Source organism: Penicillium arizonense (genome assembly GCF_001773325.1).
Source record: "Penicillium arizonense strain CBS 141311 chromosome Unknown PENARI_contig010, whole genome shotgun sequence".
Lineage (NCBI taxonomy): Eukaryota > Fungi > Ascomycota > Eurotiomycetes > Eurotiales > Aspergillaceae > Penicillium > Penicillium arizonense.
Window position 1 is genome coordinate 420,815 of NW_019173287.1, and position 17,985 is coordinate 438,799.

Below are 17,985 nucleotides of genomic sequence, written 5' to 3' on the forward strand. Positions count from 1 at the left end.
TTTGAACGTGGTTTGAAATAGCTGCACCTTGCATCCTTATCGCGCGTTTTATCTGCGAGTTAATTCCACGGCATATTTGGCTGAGTTGTAGATATTGCCACGCTTCATGTCATGTTATCTTGATATGTAGTGTGTGCCTATACGCTCACCCGAATCTCGGGCCGACTGCTATACCATGCGGGACTATCTTTATGCGACATCACTTCAACCGGTTAAATGCATCGAACGTTCGATATAACTCCCGTTGAAGCTATTATAGAACCATACGCAATCTATATACATCGGTTGACAAGAGCTCCTTTTTTGCAGAACAAGTACTCAAGCTTTGAGCATCCATCTTGTAACAATCTAAGCTTTGACAGAATGCGAACTAATGTACATATCGTTGACGCTGAGTTATGTATTCAACAGGTGGTGACCCAGAAGGGGACGTGGGGTCTCGAAACACGGGCCCCCAGATCCCCCGGAGTTTGAACTCCGGGGACTCGGAGTTGATGCGACAAGACCTTATATATAGCCCCCTATCTTAGAGTGTTGTAAGTTATTCTAGGGTATTGTTGCCGAGACTATGACCAAATGGATTAGACCTACAGTATATAGAACATCCTAACCCCCACGGGAACGTATGGATCGCCCCACCAGGGCAAATCCCATGACCATCAGATCTTGTACAGGTGTCTGTTGAAGGCCTAAACGAGGTGGTTGCTGTTTTCGACTTAGCGGTCAAGATTCCTTTGGAAAACATCGTGAGATCTGGGGTGGCGTAGTACATCCCCTCTTCCCTCCTCAACTTCCTCTCGTCTTTATCCCTTGTCACTTGTAAACGTATCTCATTCCGCCCACCTGATGCAGCTGTCGTCACCGAAGTTCGTCCTTCTTTCGTACGACCTCCCCTGTCGCTTCATCTGTCCAACAGTCAACTCTCGTCGCTACAGCTGAACCACCGCGCGCCGACCGATCGCCCCCCGAAACCAGGGACAAGCATACAGATACCCAATGGGTCGGGACCACGGCTAAAACCTGGCTCGCCATGAGCCCCCCTTCTCCCAAGAAGAGCGGCAATCCTCCACCGCGACAAATCCGCTTTGTCGCAACCGACGGCCAGCCGCAAACCAAGCGCCGCCGGGTCAACGCCGCGTACGTGAACCGCCCTGGCCCCATGTGACCTACTCGGCAACCTCCGAATACTGACATCACATGCGATCTACGTTTAGTTGTCTCACATGTCGCCGGCGCAAGATTCGATGTTCAGGCGAGCAACCAGGTAGGATGCGCCGAGTGTCCTGGTCGAGATACCGTTGCTGATGGATATGTGAGGACAGTTTGCAAGACATGCTCTGACTATAAGCACACTTGTCTTGGATATACCGACTCGACCGCCCATCTGCGAACACAGTCCGATTCTACAACCCGTGCTCCGCCGAATCTGTCCGGTCAGAATGGATCTAGTGAGCGTGTTACCCGGGCTGTCGAGAGTTGTTCTCCGGAGCCGGTCCGGACAACCATGTCCAAGCCTGCGGTGGACAAGTCGCCTAAAGTGAAAGCGCCGGATGGAAAGGATGCCTCCAATCGGGAACCATCGCGGGTGAACAAAGAGTTGGATACACAAGTGGCTATTGACAGTCCACGGAGCAGTGAGTTAGAGAGGCAGCTCGGTTGCGGCTTAGTCCATACTGACTTGACTCTTCTAGGAGGGACCTCTGTGAGCTCAGGGAATCGCACCCACGTCCCATACTTTCGATACTTTGGACCGACCGCGATCGTGCCCGGCTTTAAGCAGATGGTTTGCATTCCTCTTTGGATATATACAGCATAACAGTCCTCTAATCTATGCTCAGGTCGTACAAATTCGAGGCTCTCGCAAGAGTAATGCTTCTGCGTCTTCAGGTAAGTCATCAAGCTATTCGATCGCATAGTCAGGTACATACAGGGCCCCGGACCATTGTTACTAACACTGACCTATAGATTCCCTCTCTCCTCTTCGGAGCCCCAAGCCTTCCGGTATCACGACTGGACCCTCGGCCCCGATAGCAGAGAACCGTGATAATCGCGACGCAAATACGATCCCATTCTACGACCGAGATGATACGCTGCCTGTTTCGAACCTTGTGTCCCATTTATGCGATCTCTTCTTCGCCCATTTGGGTTGCAGTTTTCCATTCCTACAGCGCGACAGATTCCTTCAAGACCTCAAAGACAAAAGAGTTGATACCATGTTGGTAGATGCGGTATGTGCACTGGCTGCAAGATTCTCACCACACCCATTACTTGGACCACCACAGGCCCAGCCTATCGATAATTCGCAGCAACCACTAGACGTCAAAAAATGGGATCGGGGTCTACCTTTCGGTCACCGAGCAATGAGCGCCTTGGTGGATTCATTACCTTGTCCGACTCTTTCCGCCGTCCAAGCTTGCCTATTACTGGCATATGAACAGTTTGGGTCGAATCATGATAGTGGCCTGTGGATGTATCTCGGGATATCGATTCGGATGGCCCAGGACCTTGGTTTGCAAAAGTTCCAAGGCCTAAAACACAGCTATGGCCAGAGAGGAGTCACACCAAGCGAAGTTATGACCGGACATGCTGGGAATTTAAGGGAAGATCAATACGATGACCTTGATGTGCATCATACTCCGAAGATGACGCCAAAGCCTCTGAGTTCGGAACGGGCTCGAGAACGGGAACGTGTTGATTCGTTCTGGAGCATCTTCTTCCTGGACAGAGTAATCTCGTCGGGCACCGGACGACCAGTGACATTACGCGATGAGGATATTGAGCTCTGCTTTCCTCTTCAATCTGAATCTCAACTACCGAACGGGTGGCCTGCACCGTTCCCGCCGCTTATTCGTATCATTCACCTCTACGGGCGAGTGACCGATCTTATCAACGGGATTCAGGATGTTAAGCGCGTTACACCGGATACCCTCAAGATGCTTGCTGGGATGGAAAGCGACCTTACTGGTATCTACCAACGTCTATCTCCGCGGCTTTATTTCAACGCGGCCAACTTCCAGGCCTATGTCAAGGCCAAGGAAGGGACTAATTTCATCCTTCTTCACTTCTGGTTCCACACGCTTATCGTCCTGCTGCACCAGCCGACACTTTTGAACTCCTTCGGCGGGACAATCCAACATCTCTACCCCAACAGTCGAGAACTGTCCATGTCATCTGCCAAAACCATCGCGGATATTCTTTCTTTCTCAGAACTCATCGATGGTAAAAGTTTTATCGGTAACCCGTTTACGAGTCAGCCGATGTACATTGCGGCTTGTGCGTTCCTCATGGAAAGTGCATATTACACATCTCCGTCGAGCTCTGGCTCGCCTCCACCGCAACCATTATTGACGAACCAGTCCAGCGGATTTGTGATGCCTACCATGGAATCATCCAATGGAACAGAACGAAAGTCCACTCAAAAGCATATCCTGCTAGCTTCTGCTGCCAAGGAGAACTATCAACGGTGCTACAAGGCCCTGAAAGCACTTAATACGTACTGGGAAGGCACAGGGTATATATTGACAGTACTGGATCAGAAGGCCAAGGGAATCGTCGATCCTCTTCTTTATACCGTGGAAGATATGGAGAACGCCGATGGGTTCGCTCCAGGGCAGCCTCTCGGGTCGGGGCCTTGGCGGGCAGGCAAAACACGGGCAGACTCTAGCTTTGATCCGGAAAGAGCAGGCGTGGCTGACATCTCATCGGATGGAAGGCGGTCACCACTTATTGATCCAAGTCAAGGTATGTTTATGTACCAATGCTGTTATGGAATACTCACTGACTCTGGCATTCACAGCAATCGGATGGGCACTTGCAGGAGCCACGGGCTCTGCTCAGCCGAATTTGAGCTTGCTTTATCAGATGCCCACGACTCAGAATGAACATCTTCCCAATAAGCAAACATACTCATCCCGATACAGCCACAGCTACCCTATCCTCTCTCCAAATGCCGGAGAAGGGCCCAGCTCCTATGCCCAACCTCTCGCCCAACCGCATGGCCTTGAAAAGCACACATCAACCCTCACAACTCCGAACCCCAAATACTCGCATGTTCCATCCCCAAGCCTCGGCAATGAACCCTACTATATGAACATGGATCCATCATACCCAGAATCAAGCACTCAAACAGCAAGACCGCTCTTCCCCAATCTCCCATCGTCCCAAATGGAACCACAACCTTCCTACAACTACTCCATACCTCCCACGACCGCAGAACACCCAAGCAGAAATCAGATGGGCTCTCGCGGCCCTGATCTCCCCCCGACGATGATGAATACGGATAACGGGATGATGATTGGAACCCACGACGTTGATATGAACTCCCTCCATCAGCAGGACTCATTCCCTTTTGCAAACGGCGAGATCATACCCTGGCTGGAGTATCTCCCACAAGATGTCCTCAGCTTTTTTGGCGATCATCAAAATTTTCCCCTCATGAGCCCTGACGATGCGACACCACGACCTCCGTAATGTTTGATGTTTCATTTCTCGTATATATTTCTGTATTTTTGGCGGGTTTGCATTTCTTTGTGTTCAGCGATCGACTTGTGCTCATTTTTATCCCGAATTTTGGAAGGATGCATGCTTTTTCTGGCGTCTAGTGATGATATCCTTGGGCAACACTAGATCTCCTTGGTTTTATATTTATAATTTTGCTTCGATTCATCTACAACCAACTCCGTCTCAGCACACTTGACTCAACTACTTGAGTACTGAGCTTATATGAACACGTGGGAGCTATACACGGATGTATTCATTATATTGTACTATGAACGTGGAGATAGCCGGTGGCTTGATGATCGACCTGTCATCCGTCGATCCGTTGCCCTGCACAACGGGGCGGTGAGCTATCGTCAACAGTGTCCAACGTTAACCCCCAACGTTCACATTCACGACATGCAGTGGAACCTTGTTTCACTGACTGTGTAGTTCTCCAAACCGTACACAGAGAGTGGACTATCTCACACTCCGGCAGCCGCAGTGTATGACAATCCTATGGCACGGTTAAATGACGATAGTCAGCACGACGCATCAACAGACATCCTAAGCCCGCAACCATTCGCCCCTCAAGGCAAAGGCTTCCTCGTTTCGTCGCTCGAATCAAAACACAGCAATGCCCAAATGTCCAACCACGACTATGAATACAACTCCTCATCCTCCTCAACCCGCCACTCAACAAGCGACGTCTTCGGCCACGAAATAGACGACGAGCTAGAACACCTCAAGTCTAGAGCCTCGAGTCGCTCATCGCTATCTTCCATCCCGGCTTCCGTCCTTATCCACCCAGTCGACCGCATAAAGCAAATGAAACAAATGCCCGACATGGATATTCACGAGAAGATCGCCGGCTATAACAATAGGGAAGAGTCGGAGGCTAGCTTTGGTGATTTCAACGAGGTCCCTGCTAATATTCGCACTATCCGACAGCGCGAAGCGGCATTCAGGAAACCGAGCTCAGTTAGAGCTTTACAGATGCATACAGAGGACGAGGCTGATGATGATGACTACTTGACGCCGCCGCGCCGACGGGCAGGTCTACGCTCGCCAGGCTCTTCCCCATTGAAGCGTTCCCCCTACTACTCACCTAATGGGTCGCAGAGCAAGCCGAAAGCCAAGAAGGAGAGGGAGCGAGAGAAGGAAAAAGAGAAAGAGAAAGAGTTCCCTCTGGTCCTCCTACACTGCACAATACTTTCACCATCAATCCCCGTCCCCGGAGCCACAGACCCCCGAAACCAGGATATCCTCGAAGAAACCCTACCATCAGAATACTGGAAGCGATGGCGGCGACTCCAAGATCGAGTCGGATCGGGCGTTCTCCGCGATAGAGGCGTCCTAATCTCGCACCCAGAAGACCTATACGACATGCTCGAAGAAAGACTCCTAGAAAGCTTAGAGCTGCAACGCCCCCGCCTGCAAAACGGGCACTTCCTCGGCCGCGAGGAAACCGACACAGCCGACGAACGCGAGATGTCCGACGTCGGCGAAAGCGAAACAGACGGCGAACAAGGCGACGCCTGTCCAGACTGCGGCAGCCACGTCCGACATGGTGACAGCAACCGCAAATGGGAGATACGCGTCTTCGCCGCGAATGGGCTCATGCGCGCGGGTGCGTGGGCTGCTGCGTGGCGCGATATGGAGAAGGTCGATGTCGAGGTTGGGCTTTGGTTGCCATCTGATGTGCGGCGTGCTTTGGAACGACGGTTGGGCGAGGAGTCGATGGCTCTTACACATGCGCATGACAGATCTATGTCTATGTTTATGTCTACGCCACAGATGGGATCGCCTTCGCTGCTTGATGCTGATAATCGGATTGTACCTGAGATGATGCAGTCGCCTATGCCTGGGCATGTGCGTATGGCTTCTGATGCTGGGTCTTTCCAGTCAGAGGCTGTGCTTTCGCGACAGGCTCTTCTTGAGGGCCGGAGGGATTCTGTGCCGGAGTTCCGGCATGAGAAGGTGGAGCGGCGGCAGCAGGGGAAGCAGCAGGGGGAGCATCAGGTTGCGTTGAGGGTTCTCATAGTCAATTACCTCCGTGTCCTTGCTGCTGACCGGCGCAACGTTGCGCTTGTTTTGTTGAGTGTCCTCGTGGCTTTTCTTGCTATTGGCTCTGTTCAGCAGCAGTTGCCGCCGTCTTTTGATACCCGTCCCCTGCCCCGGGATTTGGGGTATGATGTGCTGGAGCCTTTGGACGTTTCCAGTTCCAGCGTTGCCTTGGCGCCTTCTGTTCCTGTTGTGAGCTCGATTGCTCCTGTATCGACTGTTGATTCTATACTTCGTACTGGAGACTTGGACGAAGATAAGACTTTGTCATCTGAGACTCCGGAGCCGGTTACTGCCTCTGTTGAACCGTTTGCGCCCACGGAGGCTGCGGAGACTTTCACAGCACCCGAGGTGCTGGAGACACCTGAACCTGAAGGTGAAGAGCACCCGGAATCATCTAAGGCTTCTCTCAATTCTGCTGGAACTTCCTTTGTGCCCACCGAGTCTTCCGAAGGTGCGGACGAGGCTCAGGTGCTCGAGACCGCTCAATCTGAAATCGAAGACACGGGTGAACCCCCTTCGTCTTCGACCGACTCTGTTGAAACCCCCGCCGCGTCTATGGAGCCGACCGACCAACCTCAGTCCCAACCAGAGGAACTGGAGGAGGATGATGCTCTCGTTGACTCTATCCAGTCTTCTGCAGTATCAGAAGAGCCAGAGACCGCGACTTTACCCCCGACATCGGAAAGCAACCAATCCGAGTCCGATATCCAAGAAGAACTCTTTTGAAAGTGAAACAAACCTCACGACCCACGACTGAAATGATATACAGCGATATGCTTGGAATTTATACGTTTTTCAATTTTGGCGCCTGTTGATTTAGCCATAGCCTCTCCTTTGATATGATTTATGTATTTGCGCCGGAGAAGTGGATCTGGATCTATTAGCGAGTCTAGCTTCAAACAATTAAATCTATGTTCTTGTAAGAGAATTCCAATTATAGTGCGTGGGGGACATTTTCTCCACTTTGCCCCAGGGGGTCCTCCAGGGCTCCTCTCGCTTAGCCCCATAGATTAGATGCAGAGTCTTAAGATATTACAAATGTACATGTAAATTACAGGTCTACTCTGGAGAAATGCGAAATTAAATAACCTCGAAGAATTGCGATTTTCAGAGTACGGATATTCACACGGGTATCACTTGTGTCTCAGCCCAGCTTGGGATCACCAAAAAAGGCGGGGCAAGGCAAAATAATAAATTGAGCCCTCTACATCCCGCACAATGTAGATCAGGAACCCAAAAAAGAAAAAAATCCGGATCGGCTCATCGATTAGTCGTAACAGTCGTTGAGAGTAACAAGTTCGATTTTGTAGGCATTCACAGGGGGGAGGGGGGTGGGATCATGGGATCAGATTTCCCAAAGACCATGAAAGAGTCACAGGTCACAGGAAGTGTAAATCAGGGGATCCTTTAGTAACCACCGTTACCACCGCCGTAGCCGCCCTGCTGGTAGCCACCCTGCTGCTGGTAGCCACCGCCGTAGCCACCACCGTTGCCGCCGCCGTAACCGCCACGGCCACCGCCGAAGCCGCCGCCGAAGCCACCACGGCCACCGCCGCCGGCGCCACGCTCAGTAGCCTTGTCAACACGGATGCGACGACCGTCGAACCTGGGAGAGTGCTGTCAGTTAAGGGTCTTTCTCAAGGGTGGATTGGATGGAGCATTGAACGGAGTAGGCAGGCGCTCTTTCGAGCGCGACAGGACATAAATGGGAATTGGAAGGGAAGCAATAAAACAGAAGGCAACAGAGAGCGGCCAGCAGCCAGGATCAGGAAAGGGGGAAAAGGGGAATCGCAGCTTACTCCTGGTCGTTCATGGCGTTCATAGCGTTGGTAGCCTCATCATCGGAAGCGTAGCGAACGAAACCGAAACCACGGCTGCGGCCGGTATCGCGGTCCTTGACGACGGTCTAGAAAAAAAGTCAGATCAGACGCCATCGGGCGGTCAGAGGGGCAGAAAGAGTCCACTTACAGCCTCCTCAACAACACCGAATTCCTCGAAGCGCTGGCGCAGAGACTGGTCGTCTGTGCCCCAGGAGAGACCGCTGGAAACGGAAAATGGTCAGTAATCGCATCGACAACGTGGAAATCAACTTACCCGATGAAAAGCTTAGACATGTTGATAAAAGTGAGTGGGTTGGATGAAGGAAGAGACAGGAGGTTGGGGGGTGTTAGTGTGAAGAGGGGCATAGCCGAGTTGGATCTTAAATATGGCCTTCCCCCCGGGCCGGAACAACATCTGGCCATGTCACGAGTCCTGATTTTTCAGGCGAATTTTAATTTTTGTTTCTTTTGTTTGGTTTGTATATCCATTGTAGCTTCATTGTATTCGTGTGATATTGGCTGAGGATGTGATGCTCGGTATCGTCGTCGATCCGAGCTCCTCGTGGAGTATATCCCCGTCGCCCATTCCATGGGGCTGACAATGAGGCTACAGAATACCTGGGCGGATTCATCATTGATCATTGTGATATCGCATAACTCGTAGCACAACGTGGCAATGTACACATATATACAGCATGTACTCTATACATGTCTACCCCGTACCCCATACCTGGAGATCAGAGCTAAACATGTCACCGGCGCCATCTTTCTCCGCCCCTCCGATCTACATCACCCCACCTTTCTTTCTATAAATCCCCGATTTGACAGTCCTCACTCTCCCCTCTGCAACCATTTCTCGCCTAATCCGATCCTCATCTCAACTCATAACTGCTCATACATCCCATTACATCACCAACATGCCCGTCATCTCCATCACGAGGTATGCAGATCAGCCCCCACTTACCAAAAGTGGTACTAATCCCCACCAGCGTGGCCGAGTTCATGGACAAGGTCTTGGACTCCGAGGAACCCGCCATCGTGGACTGTTTCGCGGAATGGTGTGGTCCATGCAAGGCCATCGCGCCCAAGGTCGAGCAGTGGAGCGAGCAATACCCCCAAGTCAAGTTCTACACCTTCGATGTAGACAAGGTCCCCGATCTTTCGAACGAGCTTGGTGTGAGAGCAATGCCTACTTTTATGCTCTTCAAGGGTGGCCAGAAGATCACTGAGGTTGTTGGTGCTTCTCCTCCGGCCATTGAGCAGGGTATCCAGTCTCTCATTGCTTAAGGGATGACGTTGTCACTTCGGGACTCTGTGGAGCTCTGAGCTCGTTACTTTTTTAATATGATCATATGAAAATCACTTAATGAACGTGCGTTGCGGCATTGGTCTGGTTTCTCAGTGAGGTGTTTTCCTGTAATGTGGTGAAGTCATCGATGAAGTGCTCTGGTACCCACTCTTCTCCAGCCCGAAGTACATTCACTTTACAGTACGCGAAGGGAAGTCAATGAAGAGTAGAAACGAAGAATCATTCTCCCATAATCCGCCAAATTTATACTATGCAACGCCAAAAACTATACGCTAGTATCAAACTCAAATGCTGCTCGCTCAATATACCTCTCCTTAAACCCGAATTCTCGTCCACATTCTTCTCAATACATCGGTCACATATACATTCCCGGACTCACCAAATGTAGTCATAACCAACCGTCGTTAATCTAAGAGCCATTGCCATTCAAATAGATTGGCGGAACAGTAGGCCAAGCATCAACCCCATCCAACATAGCCAACGCCATACCCCCACTCTGATGAACCTGAATATGACAATGCATCAGGAAAGCCCCAGGGTTAACAACCTGATACCGAATCGCCAACCAGGTCGGGCCCTGCGTAGCTGGCGGTGTATTCGACGTATCACGATACTGCGGCGTAAGCAGATTGAAGTTCCCAGGGATAGCCTGGACAGCCTGCGCAACAGAGGTATAATTGAATATCCCGCTTCCCTGCCCGATGATGAAATGCTTATTTGAATGTTTGTGGATTGGATGTGGAGGCTGGACGGGTGTGACGACTTGGATGATGAGATCGACCCAGGTATTGTTGTTTGTCCTGATGACCAGGTTGCTGGGGATTGAGCTCTGGTTGAAGAGGAGAGGCTGAGATTCTTCTAGCTCGAGACCATAGCTACCGTTTCCTAAAGTCCAGCGGTATGAGGCGCCGAAACGTTCGACGTTTAGGAAGAAGGTTTGGGCGACGTTTGTTGAGGGGACGAGGACTGGGAAGGGGGTGACGATGGATTCATTGAGAAAGACTGTTTCTGTTGTGGTGTTTTGATTGTTTATTGTTATCCATTGGTTGGATGTTCTGTTTAGTTGCGGTGTGCCTTGGTATCGGAGGATTGCGGTTGTGTTGAGGATTTGTTGGACGCTGGCGCTGACGAGGCGGACCGTGTAGTCTCCTCTCGGTTGGGTGAGTGGGACTAGCACTGAGTAGCGGTTGGAATTTGGGATTGTGAGGGCGTTCACTTGGACCGGGCGGATGTATCGTCCGTCGATGGCGTATACCCACATGACATGCTCGTCGACTGAGAAGGTGAGTTCCAGGACGCCTGATGCACTGGTCAGATCCCAGCTTACGAATTGCTGGGATGCATTGACGTTGAAGATCTCTTGGGGTCCTTGAGATGGCGTGCAGCCGGAGAACATCGTGGGCAGAATGGCACTGTAGTTGTGTGGGAAGTTCCCCTGGGCAGAGGTGAGGTTTGGTGGGAAGCATCTGTGATCATGGTCAGTATTCCAGATCACCACTTTCAAACTAATCAACTAACGCCATATCCGTCAAACTCTCATTCCCCAACGCCCGCCTTTGAGCTTCCGTCGTCAAAGCATCAATCTGCGTGCGCGGAAGACAAGTGACAGAGCCCTTGCCATTAATGAGCAAAGCATTAGCACAATAAGAATCAACCCCAGATGCCACTTCGGCGCTCCAGATCCTTTCCGAGGTAAGAAGCCGCCAGTCCGAAAGCAAAACAGAGCAACCATTCCTTTCGGCATGTATTATAGCATTGAGTTGACTGGTATTGCTCGTAATCAGGCTGAATGGCTTTGTCACAGAGGCCGATGGAGTGATATAGATTGGACCGTAAAGGCCATCTTCGAGTGAACCGCGGTGATGCGCATGGTAGAAGTATGCTCCGTATTGATCTGCTGTCCATCTATAGAGGAAGGTAGTGTTTGGTGAGATTGATCTCTGGGAGACGCCGGGGACACCGTCGGACCAGGGGGTTCCAATCTGTTCGATTCCTATAACTAATTATTATTTTTTTAACAGCAAGCATGTAAAGAAATTAGACAGATACCGTGGAAGTGAACGGTAGCATTAAATGGACACCGGTTATCAACAAAAAACTGGACATTGTCGCCTTGATTGATATTGAGTGGAGGACCAGGATACTGGCCATTCATGGCAATAACTGGCCTGACAACGCCGGCAACGGTTTTATTCGTCCATGTCAAAGTGATCGGGAAAAACACCGTGGCCGCAGTCGCCCATTGGCTAAGACATAGAAGTATAACGGAAAGGCTTCCAACGGAGAGCTTCATAGTTATTGATGTAGGTTAAACTTGTAAGATTGTATAGACTGAAAGATCTGCTATACAGGCCATACTCTCTCCGGGCCGCTCATCGCTTTATACAAGCCCGCGGATTCATAAGACACTATGTGAGCATATACATCTCAATCCCGCCTGAGGGTCCTCCCTGCAGACTATCACATTGCATGCAGATTGTCCATGGAGCGGCTTGTTTGCGAGCTCGTAAAAACGCCAGAGTAGGGTGACGCTTCCTAGTGCTTTCTTCCGAGGCCATAGAAACCTCTCGGAGGTGTGAAGATGTGAGTAGTTTATCCGAGCATCAATATATTGATCGGGGATCGCGGATTCTCACTTGCGACTAAGCCAATCATGTCAAGCAGCAAACCCGTGGTGGCCGCTCAGGACCCTCTCATTTCTGGCAAGGGATCCAATTCGTAAACAAATGACCAATTCAATCAATGTATGGGCTGTCAAGATGTCCATACAGACATCGGGGAGATAATACTCCCGAGCGCTAAAGTGGCAGTGTCTGAAGCATAACCCTGCGAGTGATGTGGGCTGAGCCGTCTCAACAGCTCCGGGAATGATCTCATAGCCCTAAGTCAGATCAAAGGTGGGGGCTTTTATGCCTCGCCATGGTGCCAGAATTGTGTAGAGCCCAATAATGCACGATGGATTTCAAGGCTCCGTAGCCATGGGGAGCGCCTGACTCAGGTCGGAATCTTGGTGGATTGCATGTCAGACCGACACGAACCAATGTTATGGGTAGTAGCAAAGAAATCTTAGTATCGATAATCGTGGCTTGTGACTCAACCAGTCATAGTCCCGATTAATTAAAGCGGGTTCGGCAGAAGGCCTTAATTCGGGCTTAGCATGAACGCCACGTGCCTGGAAATGCATCAAGGTACGCAATCTCAGGATGAATCAAAAGACAGAATGATTTACAAGGCTGGCTGACGTGTGTACAAGGAAGATGGAGGAAGTTGGGTTAAAAATTGAACTACCCTCCACGAGGATGAGACGTGAGAGCCTGGACTGAACTGAGAAAACCTAAATGCGTATTTATTTGTAGTATTATCGCTAGCATGATTAATATCAAATTATATGCCATGAAAATGAAATGAACCAAGCAAATTCGTAACAAATAACTTTTACTTGCCATGCACAACTCTGCACGGATCAAGATATTTGCCATCATAGATATCAAAAGTGGCCTTGTCGATTGAGAAACCCAGAGAGGTCAGGTTTGGGTGCATCTGAAGCAGGGGCGTGGCCCTCTTTGGGAAAGATACCAACCGGATCTGAAGTGGGTTGGCCAAGCATATCTGAGTTTGGCCATCCCTGTCCCCCAACCCCTCTGTGGCCATCATCCTCATCTAAATGCATGCCTTCAAGATCATCAGGGTTGATTTTACCATAGCTATCATTCAGTTGTTGGAGGAACTCCGGGTCGAACCCCATTTGTACCAAAGGATCAGAGGACCCTTCCCTTGCCATAGACGAAGTGGTTGGAAGGCTGGTCGGAAGACTGGTTGGCACACTACTGCCCCAATCCGTGGCAAATGATGGATCCGCACCGGCTGATATCATCCCTGCACTACCAGCGTAACTGCCCGAGAGACTTCCCCCACGGCTAGGCCCGGCGGATGAAAAACCAGTTCCGGGAAAGGCGGGGCTGCGGAGGCTCGGACTAGAGACTGCAGGGCTATATAGGCCACCTCGACATACTGTTCGCGCGAGGACATTCATCTCCCGGGGTGGGGCCCGCAGGCCGCCATGCACCGCAAATGGAGGTTGCATGCCTAGGTCATCGAATTGGATCGTATCGTTTTGTACAGCTGTCTCCAGCCCGCAATCACGTTTGAGAACACTCAACCACACAATGTTGTCTGCACAGGTTTGGTTCCAAGGGTCATCGCATCCATAAATGACACGACGGGCTTCTTCTTGGATCATCGAGTCGGATGGAACCACACCTTGTGACTTTTGGTTGTGAATGTACGCAGTAAGTTCTTGCGAGAGACGGTCGTAGCAGTTGGCATCATTGGGGACGGGGAGCTGAGGTGAGGTGCCGTCGCCCTGGGCTTGCTGTGTGGTCCATGGATCAGGAGTCCTCCATTCATAGTCGATCATGTATGGCGGGATTGCATTTTCCACGCGAGCTTGAATTAAAGGCTCAAAGCCCCAGTCCCCTTGCCAGTGAGCCATCACAGCACCGTTCTTGAAGTGGCCCGCCAGATGATCGACTCGATCTTTCCAGGTCTGGAAAATAGAGCCACAGAAGCCGCAGCGAGATTTGATCTCGGTGATACTACTTTGCCATTTATCCATGCACGATTGGAACTTGGTATTGTGCATCAAGCGAAGGTGTTGGTTCAGATGATCCTTCCGATAGAATGTCCTCTCTTGCACTGTCTTCTCCTGGCAGCTGATGAAGTTATGAGTTTCTAGGTGTTCTCCATCTGGGTTAGCTGCCGAGCAGAAGACGCAAAGAGGTATACCATTCTGTTCAACTACTCCACCGTGAGGAGAGCATGTCCATTTGTCCAAGATAAGGTGCATAGACTTCTCGTGTCGTTGCCAATCATATTTAGCAGGGAAGGAGTCAGTGCAAAATGTGCATTGAAATGGACGAGCGGATTTAGCCTTGGAATGGGCCAATGTGTTGACAGGTACCGAGGCCTTACGGCGACGGCGACGTTCTTTACGATCCATTGAACCGAATGAATGCGAGGATCGATGAGAGAATGCCGAAGCAAAAGAGAGATCAGAGAGAGATGACCGACTAGTATCCAGACTACTGGCAGAGGCGGTGCGCAGTTTATGTTCGGAGCTGGCATGGCTTGACTCATTGGTACTGGACCCAGGGCGACGGGGCCGCACGTGACCAGATGGGGCCCGGCGTGGACGCGAGGGATCGAACGGGGGATTCGCCAAGGCACGGTTAATATCGCTGATCGTAGCAGGTTCGTTCTCGGGAGGAGAGTATTTCCAACGCTCCAGAGGTGTCATGAGAGATACGTCGACGGATTGTTTCTTGGGAATATCCACAGCACCAGGAACAGAAGTGTTGTCGGTCGAAGAACGCACTTTGCCGCGTCGTCTGGCATTTGCTAGCCAATTGGAAACTTGCGTTCGGGTCAAACCAGTGTCTTGTTTGAGATCATCTCTCTCCTGTTCAGTAGGATAGGGATTCTCGTTGTGATCTCGCAGCCAGCTCTTCAGGATACTGATTGCCTTTCGAGAAAATCGAGGACTATTTTTCCGAGAACGTGCATCAGGATCATCGGCATATGCACCATATGAGACGGATTTGAGAGCTTTCTTTCCTGTGAGGCTGCCTGTAGGGACGTAGGCGTTTTCGGACACACTGTGTAGGGTCTGAAGGAACTTGCCAGGCGTTTTGGCATGTGTGAAACTGCATTCGCGGTAGAGAGAGATACAGCAAGTACAGCCATTTTGCATCACACCACGCTTGGCAACAAAGCAGTCCAGTCCCATTCGGCGACAGAAGTCGCATGGTTCCTGGGCGCGGAACATGGGGTACACCCCGTCGGGGTCAATGGCTTGTCCGACATACAGATCGGGGAACTCTAATGGCTGATCTTGGGCCAGCGAGTTGAAATTGGCTGCTTGTTCCTCGGCTTCATCAAGCTCAATATCGACTGAAGCGACGTCGTCGTCTTGCTGGTTAGAGCCATGAGCTGACGAGGCGCCCTCGAAATCGAAATACTCCATGCTGTAACGTGCAATTACAACAGACTCCTGCACCGACACAAACCGGAATTAAAAAATTGCAGGGAAATGGAGGATGGAAGGTGGAAGAATCGGTCTGCTGAAAACTGCCCGAAACCGCACCTTGGGGTCTGGGGTAGAAAGGGAAGAATAATTAGTGGAGCACAAGGATTGACCTAAGATTCGGGTGCCGCTGGGAACGCAGATTTTGTGGCTTTAGAGCATGATCATGTGGAACCCCAAGCACATTCGTATCCCCATATGAACTTCGGCATTGCCGGCCAACAATGGGCAGACGGAGAAGAGCAGCAAGTCCGAGAAAGATGGAGCGTGCAGCGCGCCCTTCCAATGACAGCGCCAAGCCTATTCAGGACTAGCGTCAGCGCACGCCAAGCCCCCGATCAGGCAGGAATGTGTCATCGCGATATCGGACTTTGACAGTAAGGGAGTATGGAGTTTGCTTATTTTAGCTTATACTATAGGTCAATTCTTATCATCCTTTGTCTTTCCTACCTTCCATATCACATGAATATACCGGGTATAAGGCTGGGACAATATCCTGCCTCGGACTATACACTTTCCATCTTGCGAATACGAGATCACACGAGCGGCTTACCTTTATGAGTTCCGTGCTATACTTGTCCCGGGACGTCATCCGTAAACTTTCGACGAGGTTTGTCGGGTTAACCGGTTCGGCTAAAACGCTTTGACATATATCAGATCAAACCCTAAACGTGTGAACGGGCCTAAAACATAAACATCCAAGTATTTTACATTCATAAGCACAGGTATTTTCTACTTTGGTGAACCCGGTCGAGCCATTTTCTTACCTGCACGCAAACGCCGAATGGATTCCTGTATCTTTACGAAGTCTGTAATTATTTGGAGCTAGTTCAAAGTGTTTACAACAGTACTACCAAAGACCGAGTACGCCATCAGGAGGTTGAGTATCTAACTGTTCCGATTTTACGGGTAGATAGATGGTTGCACAAAATTGACAATATTAGGACCGTCCCTGTGGATTTCTCTAGCACCCTCTGTGTTTAAAAGTGAAACGTGTCATTTGATGACTAGATATAACATGCTGCCTCATTGAACAAGAAATGAACGTAAACCTTCACCAAGGCCTGCGTGTAGCTATTTGTGTAACCCCTTACATTAACCGTCGACCAATTTAGTCTCTTTCCGGGTGGAGGCAAATCATTTTTGAAGGAATTGAAGAATCTGGTCAAAACCTTCAGGTTCTTTGACCCAGTGTCCATCACTCTCTGCTCCAGTGAACTCGTGACATTCAACGTGCGTCATAACCCGCTGGATAATCCGAGATGCCTGCCGTCCAAGGTCGACTGATACCCAGGCATCGTCCGTTCCATGACTTAAAAGGACCGGAGTAGAAAGGACAGAGCTGTCAACCGTTTGGTCGGCCTGTGATAACCCTTGGGAGGAGATTTCGTCAAAGAAGAATCCAGACACAAGGCGCAGTCCCCGAGGAGTGCAAGGCCTGTCGAAGATTGGCTCGCATAGCATTCCTTCGATATTTTGTGCAAATGGTAGCCAACCACAAAGAGCTAGCAGGCCACCCAGTGGACGTTGTATCCTTCCTGTACCGACTGCCGCAAAGAAAGTCCACAAAGCGGTTGCCATCCCCTGGCTGATCCCACCGAGGTAGACATGAGAAAGTCGCCCCTCAAGCATATTCGCTTCCTCTTCTATGACATTAAGAATGTGGAAAACCGACTGTGTCAATCCTTCTTTCTGCAACTCCTGTCTCTCGTTGATATCGCCCAAGGAGTAGGCGTCAAACCAAGAGCAAATATCTTCTCGGAATGTAGTACTGTATCGTTGGCATGAAGTTGGAAAGACCCAGCGATAGTTGGGTAGGCATGCAGGCAGATTTTTGCCGTTCGAGATTGTTGATGAGAAGAGTTCTTCCGCGAATTCTTCGCCATTGCTACCGCGACCATGCAGGAGAATAACCGTATGGGTGTGAGGCGCTCGGGGAGGTTGGATGTGAGATGCCGGAAATCCCATGATGGCTGAGTTATTACCAGGGAGTATCAGAAGGGTTGAGAGAGAAAGGCTAAGAGTTGTAGGTCTGTCGCGAGTCAGATGCCTTCTGAGTTCCAAGGTTCGGACCGGCCCGAAATCACCTCATCCACAAACAAACGGACAGTCTATCTTATTTAGGATCACAGATGATATCACTTGTCTGTTATTACTGACATATCCCTGTGCAAAGGCACGTATAGGGCGCTTGCTTTGAAAGCCTTTTGCTGACTGCTGCACACGTGGTC

The 17,985-nt window shown here is 50.5% G+C and overlaps 6 protein-coding genes across 6 annotated transcripts; 2 read left to right on the forward strand and 4 right to left on the reverse strand.

Moving 5' to 3' along the window:
* Window positions 1-1,030: 1,030 nt before the first annotated feature.
* PENARI_c010G08269 (Zn(II)2Cys6 transcription factor) lies at window positions 1,031-7,269 on the forward strand (the record flags this gene model as incomplete). Its single annotated transcript, XM_022632326.1, has 11 exons — window positions 1,031-1,137; window positions 1,215-1,264; window positions 1,323-1,634; window positions 1,692-1,783; window positions 1,839-1,887; window positions 1,966-2,228; window positions 2,283-2,372; window positions 2,439-3,741; window positions 3,797-4,466; window positions 4,785-4,842; window positions 4,930-7,269. The coding sequence occupies 11 exons, from the start codon at window positions 1,031-1,033 to the stop codon at window positions 7,267-7,269; spliced, it is 5,334 nt and encodes a 1,777-aa protein (XP_022487876.1).
* A 681-nt stretch (window positions 7,270-7,950) lies between these two features.
* Window positions 7,951-8,657, reverse strand: PENARI_c010G07737 (RNA recognition motif domain-containing protein; the record flags this gene model as incomplete). Its single annotated transcript, XM_022632306.1, has 4 exons — window positions 7,951-8,149; window positions 8,343-8,449; window positions 8,512-8,584; window positions 8,638-8,657. 4 exons carry the CDS (start codon window positions 8,655-8,657, stop codon window positions 7,951-7,953), a joined length of 399 nt encoding a protein of 132 aa, XP_022487926.1.
* A 623-nt stretch (window positions 8,658-9,280) lies between these two features.
* On the forward strand, window positions 9,281-9,650 carry PENARI_c010G12512 (thioredoxin family protein; the record flags this gene model as incomplete). The annotated part of the gene is made up of 2 exons (XM_022632462.1): window positions 9,281-9,303; window positions 9,353-9,650. 2 exons carry the CDS (start codon window positions 9,281-9,283, stop codon window positions 9,648-9,650), a joined length of 321 nt encoding a protein of 106 aa, XP_022487834.1.
* A 431-nt stretch (window positions 9,651-10,081) lies between these two features.
* PENARI_c010G04905 (multicopper oxidase) lies at window positions 10,082-11,965 on the reverse strand (the record flags this gene model as incomplete). Its single annotated transcript, XM_022632235.1, has 3 exons — window positions 10,082-11,138; window positions 11,191-11,665; window positions 11,722-11,965. The coding sequence occupies 3 exons, from the start codon at window positions 11,963-11,965 to the stop codon at window positions 10,082-10,084; spliced, it is 1,776 nt and encodes a 591-aa protein (XP_022487975.1).
* Window positions 11,966-13,159: 1,194 nt separating this feature from the next.
* Window positions 13,160-15,694, reverse strand: PENARI_c010G12306 (putative homeobox and C2H2 transcription factor; the record flags this gene model as incomplete). The annotated part of the gene is made up of 1 exon (XM_022632453.1): window positions 13,160-15,694. The coding sequence occupies one exon, from the start codon at window positions 15,692-15,694 to the stop codon at window positions 13,160-13,162; it is 2,535 nt and encodes an 844-aa protein (XP_022488036.1).
* A 1,197-nt stretch (window positions 15,695-16,891) lies between these two features.
* Window positions 16,892-17,722, reverse strand: PENARI_c010G05037 (uncharacterized protein; the record flags this gene model as incomplete). Its single annotated transcript, XM_022632237.1, has 1 exon — window positions 16,892-17,722. One exon carries the CDS (start codon window positions 17,720-17,722, stop codon window positions 16,892-16,894), a length of 831 nt encoding a protein of 276 aa, XP_022487950.1.
* Between the last annotated feature and the right edge of the window lie 263 nt (window positions 17,723-17,985).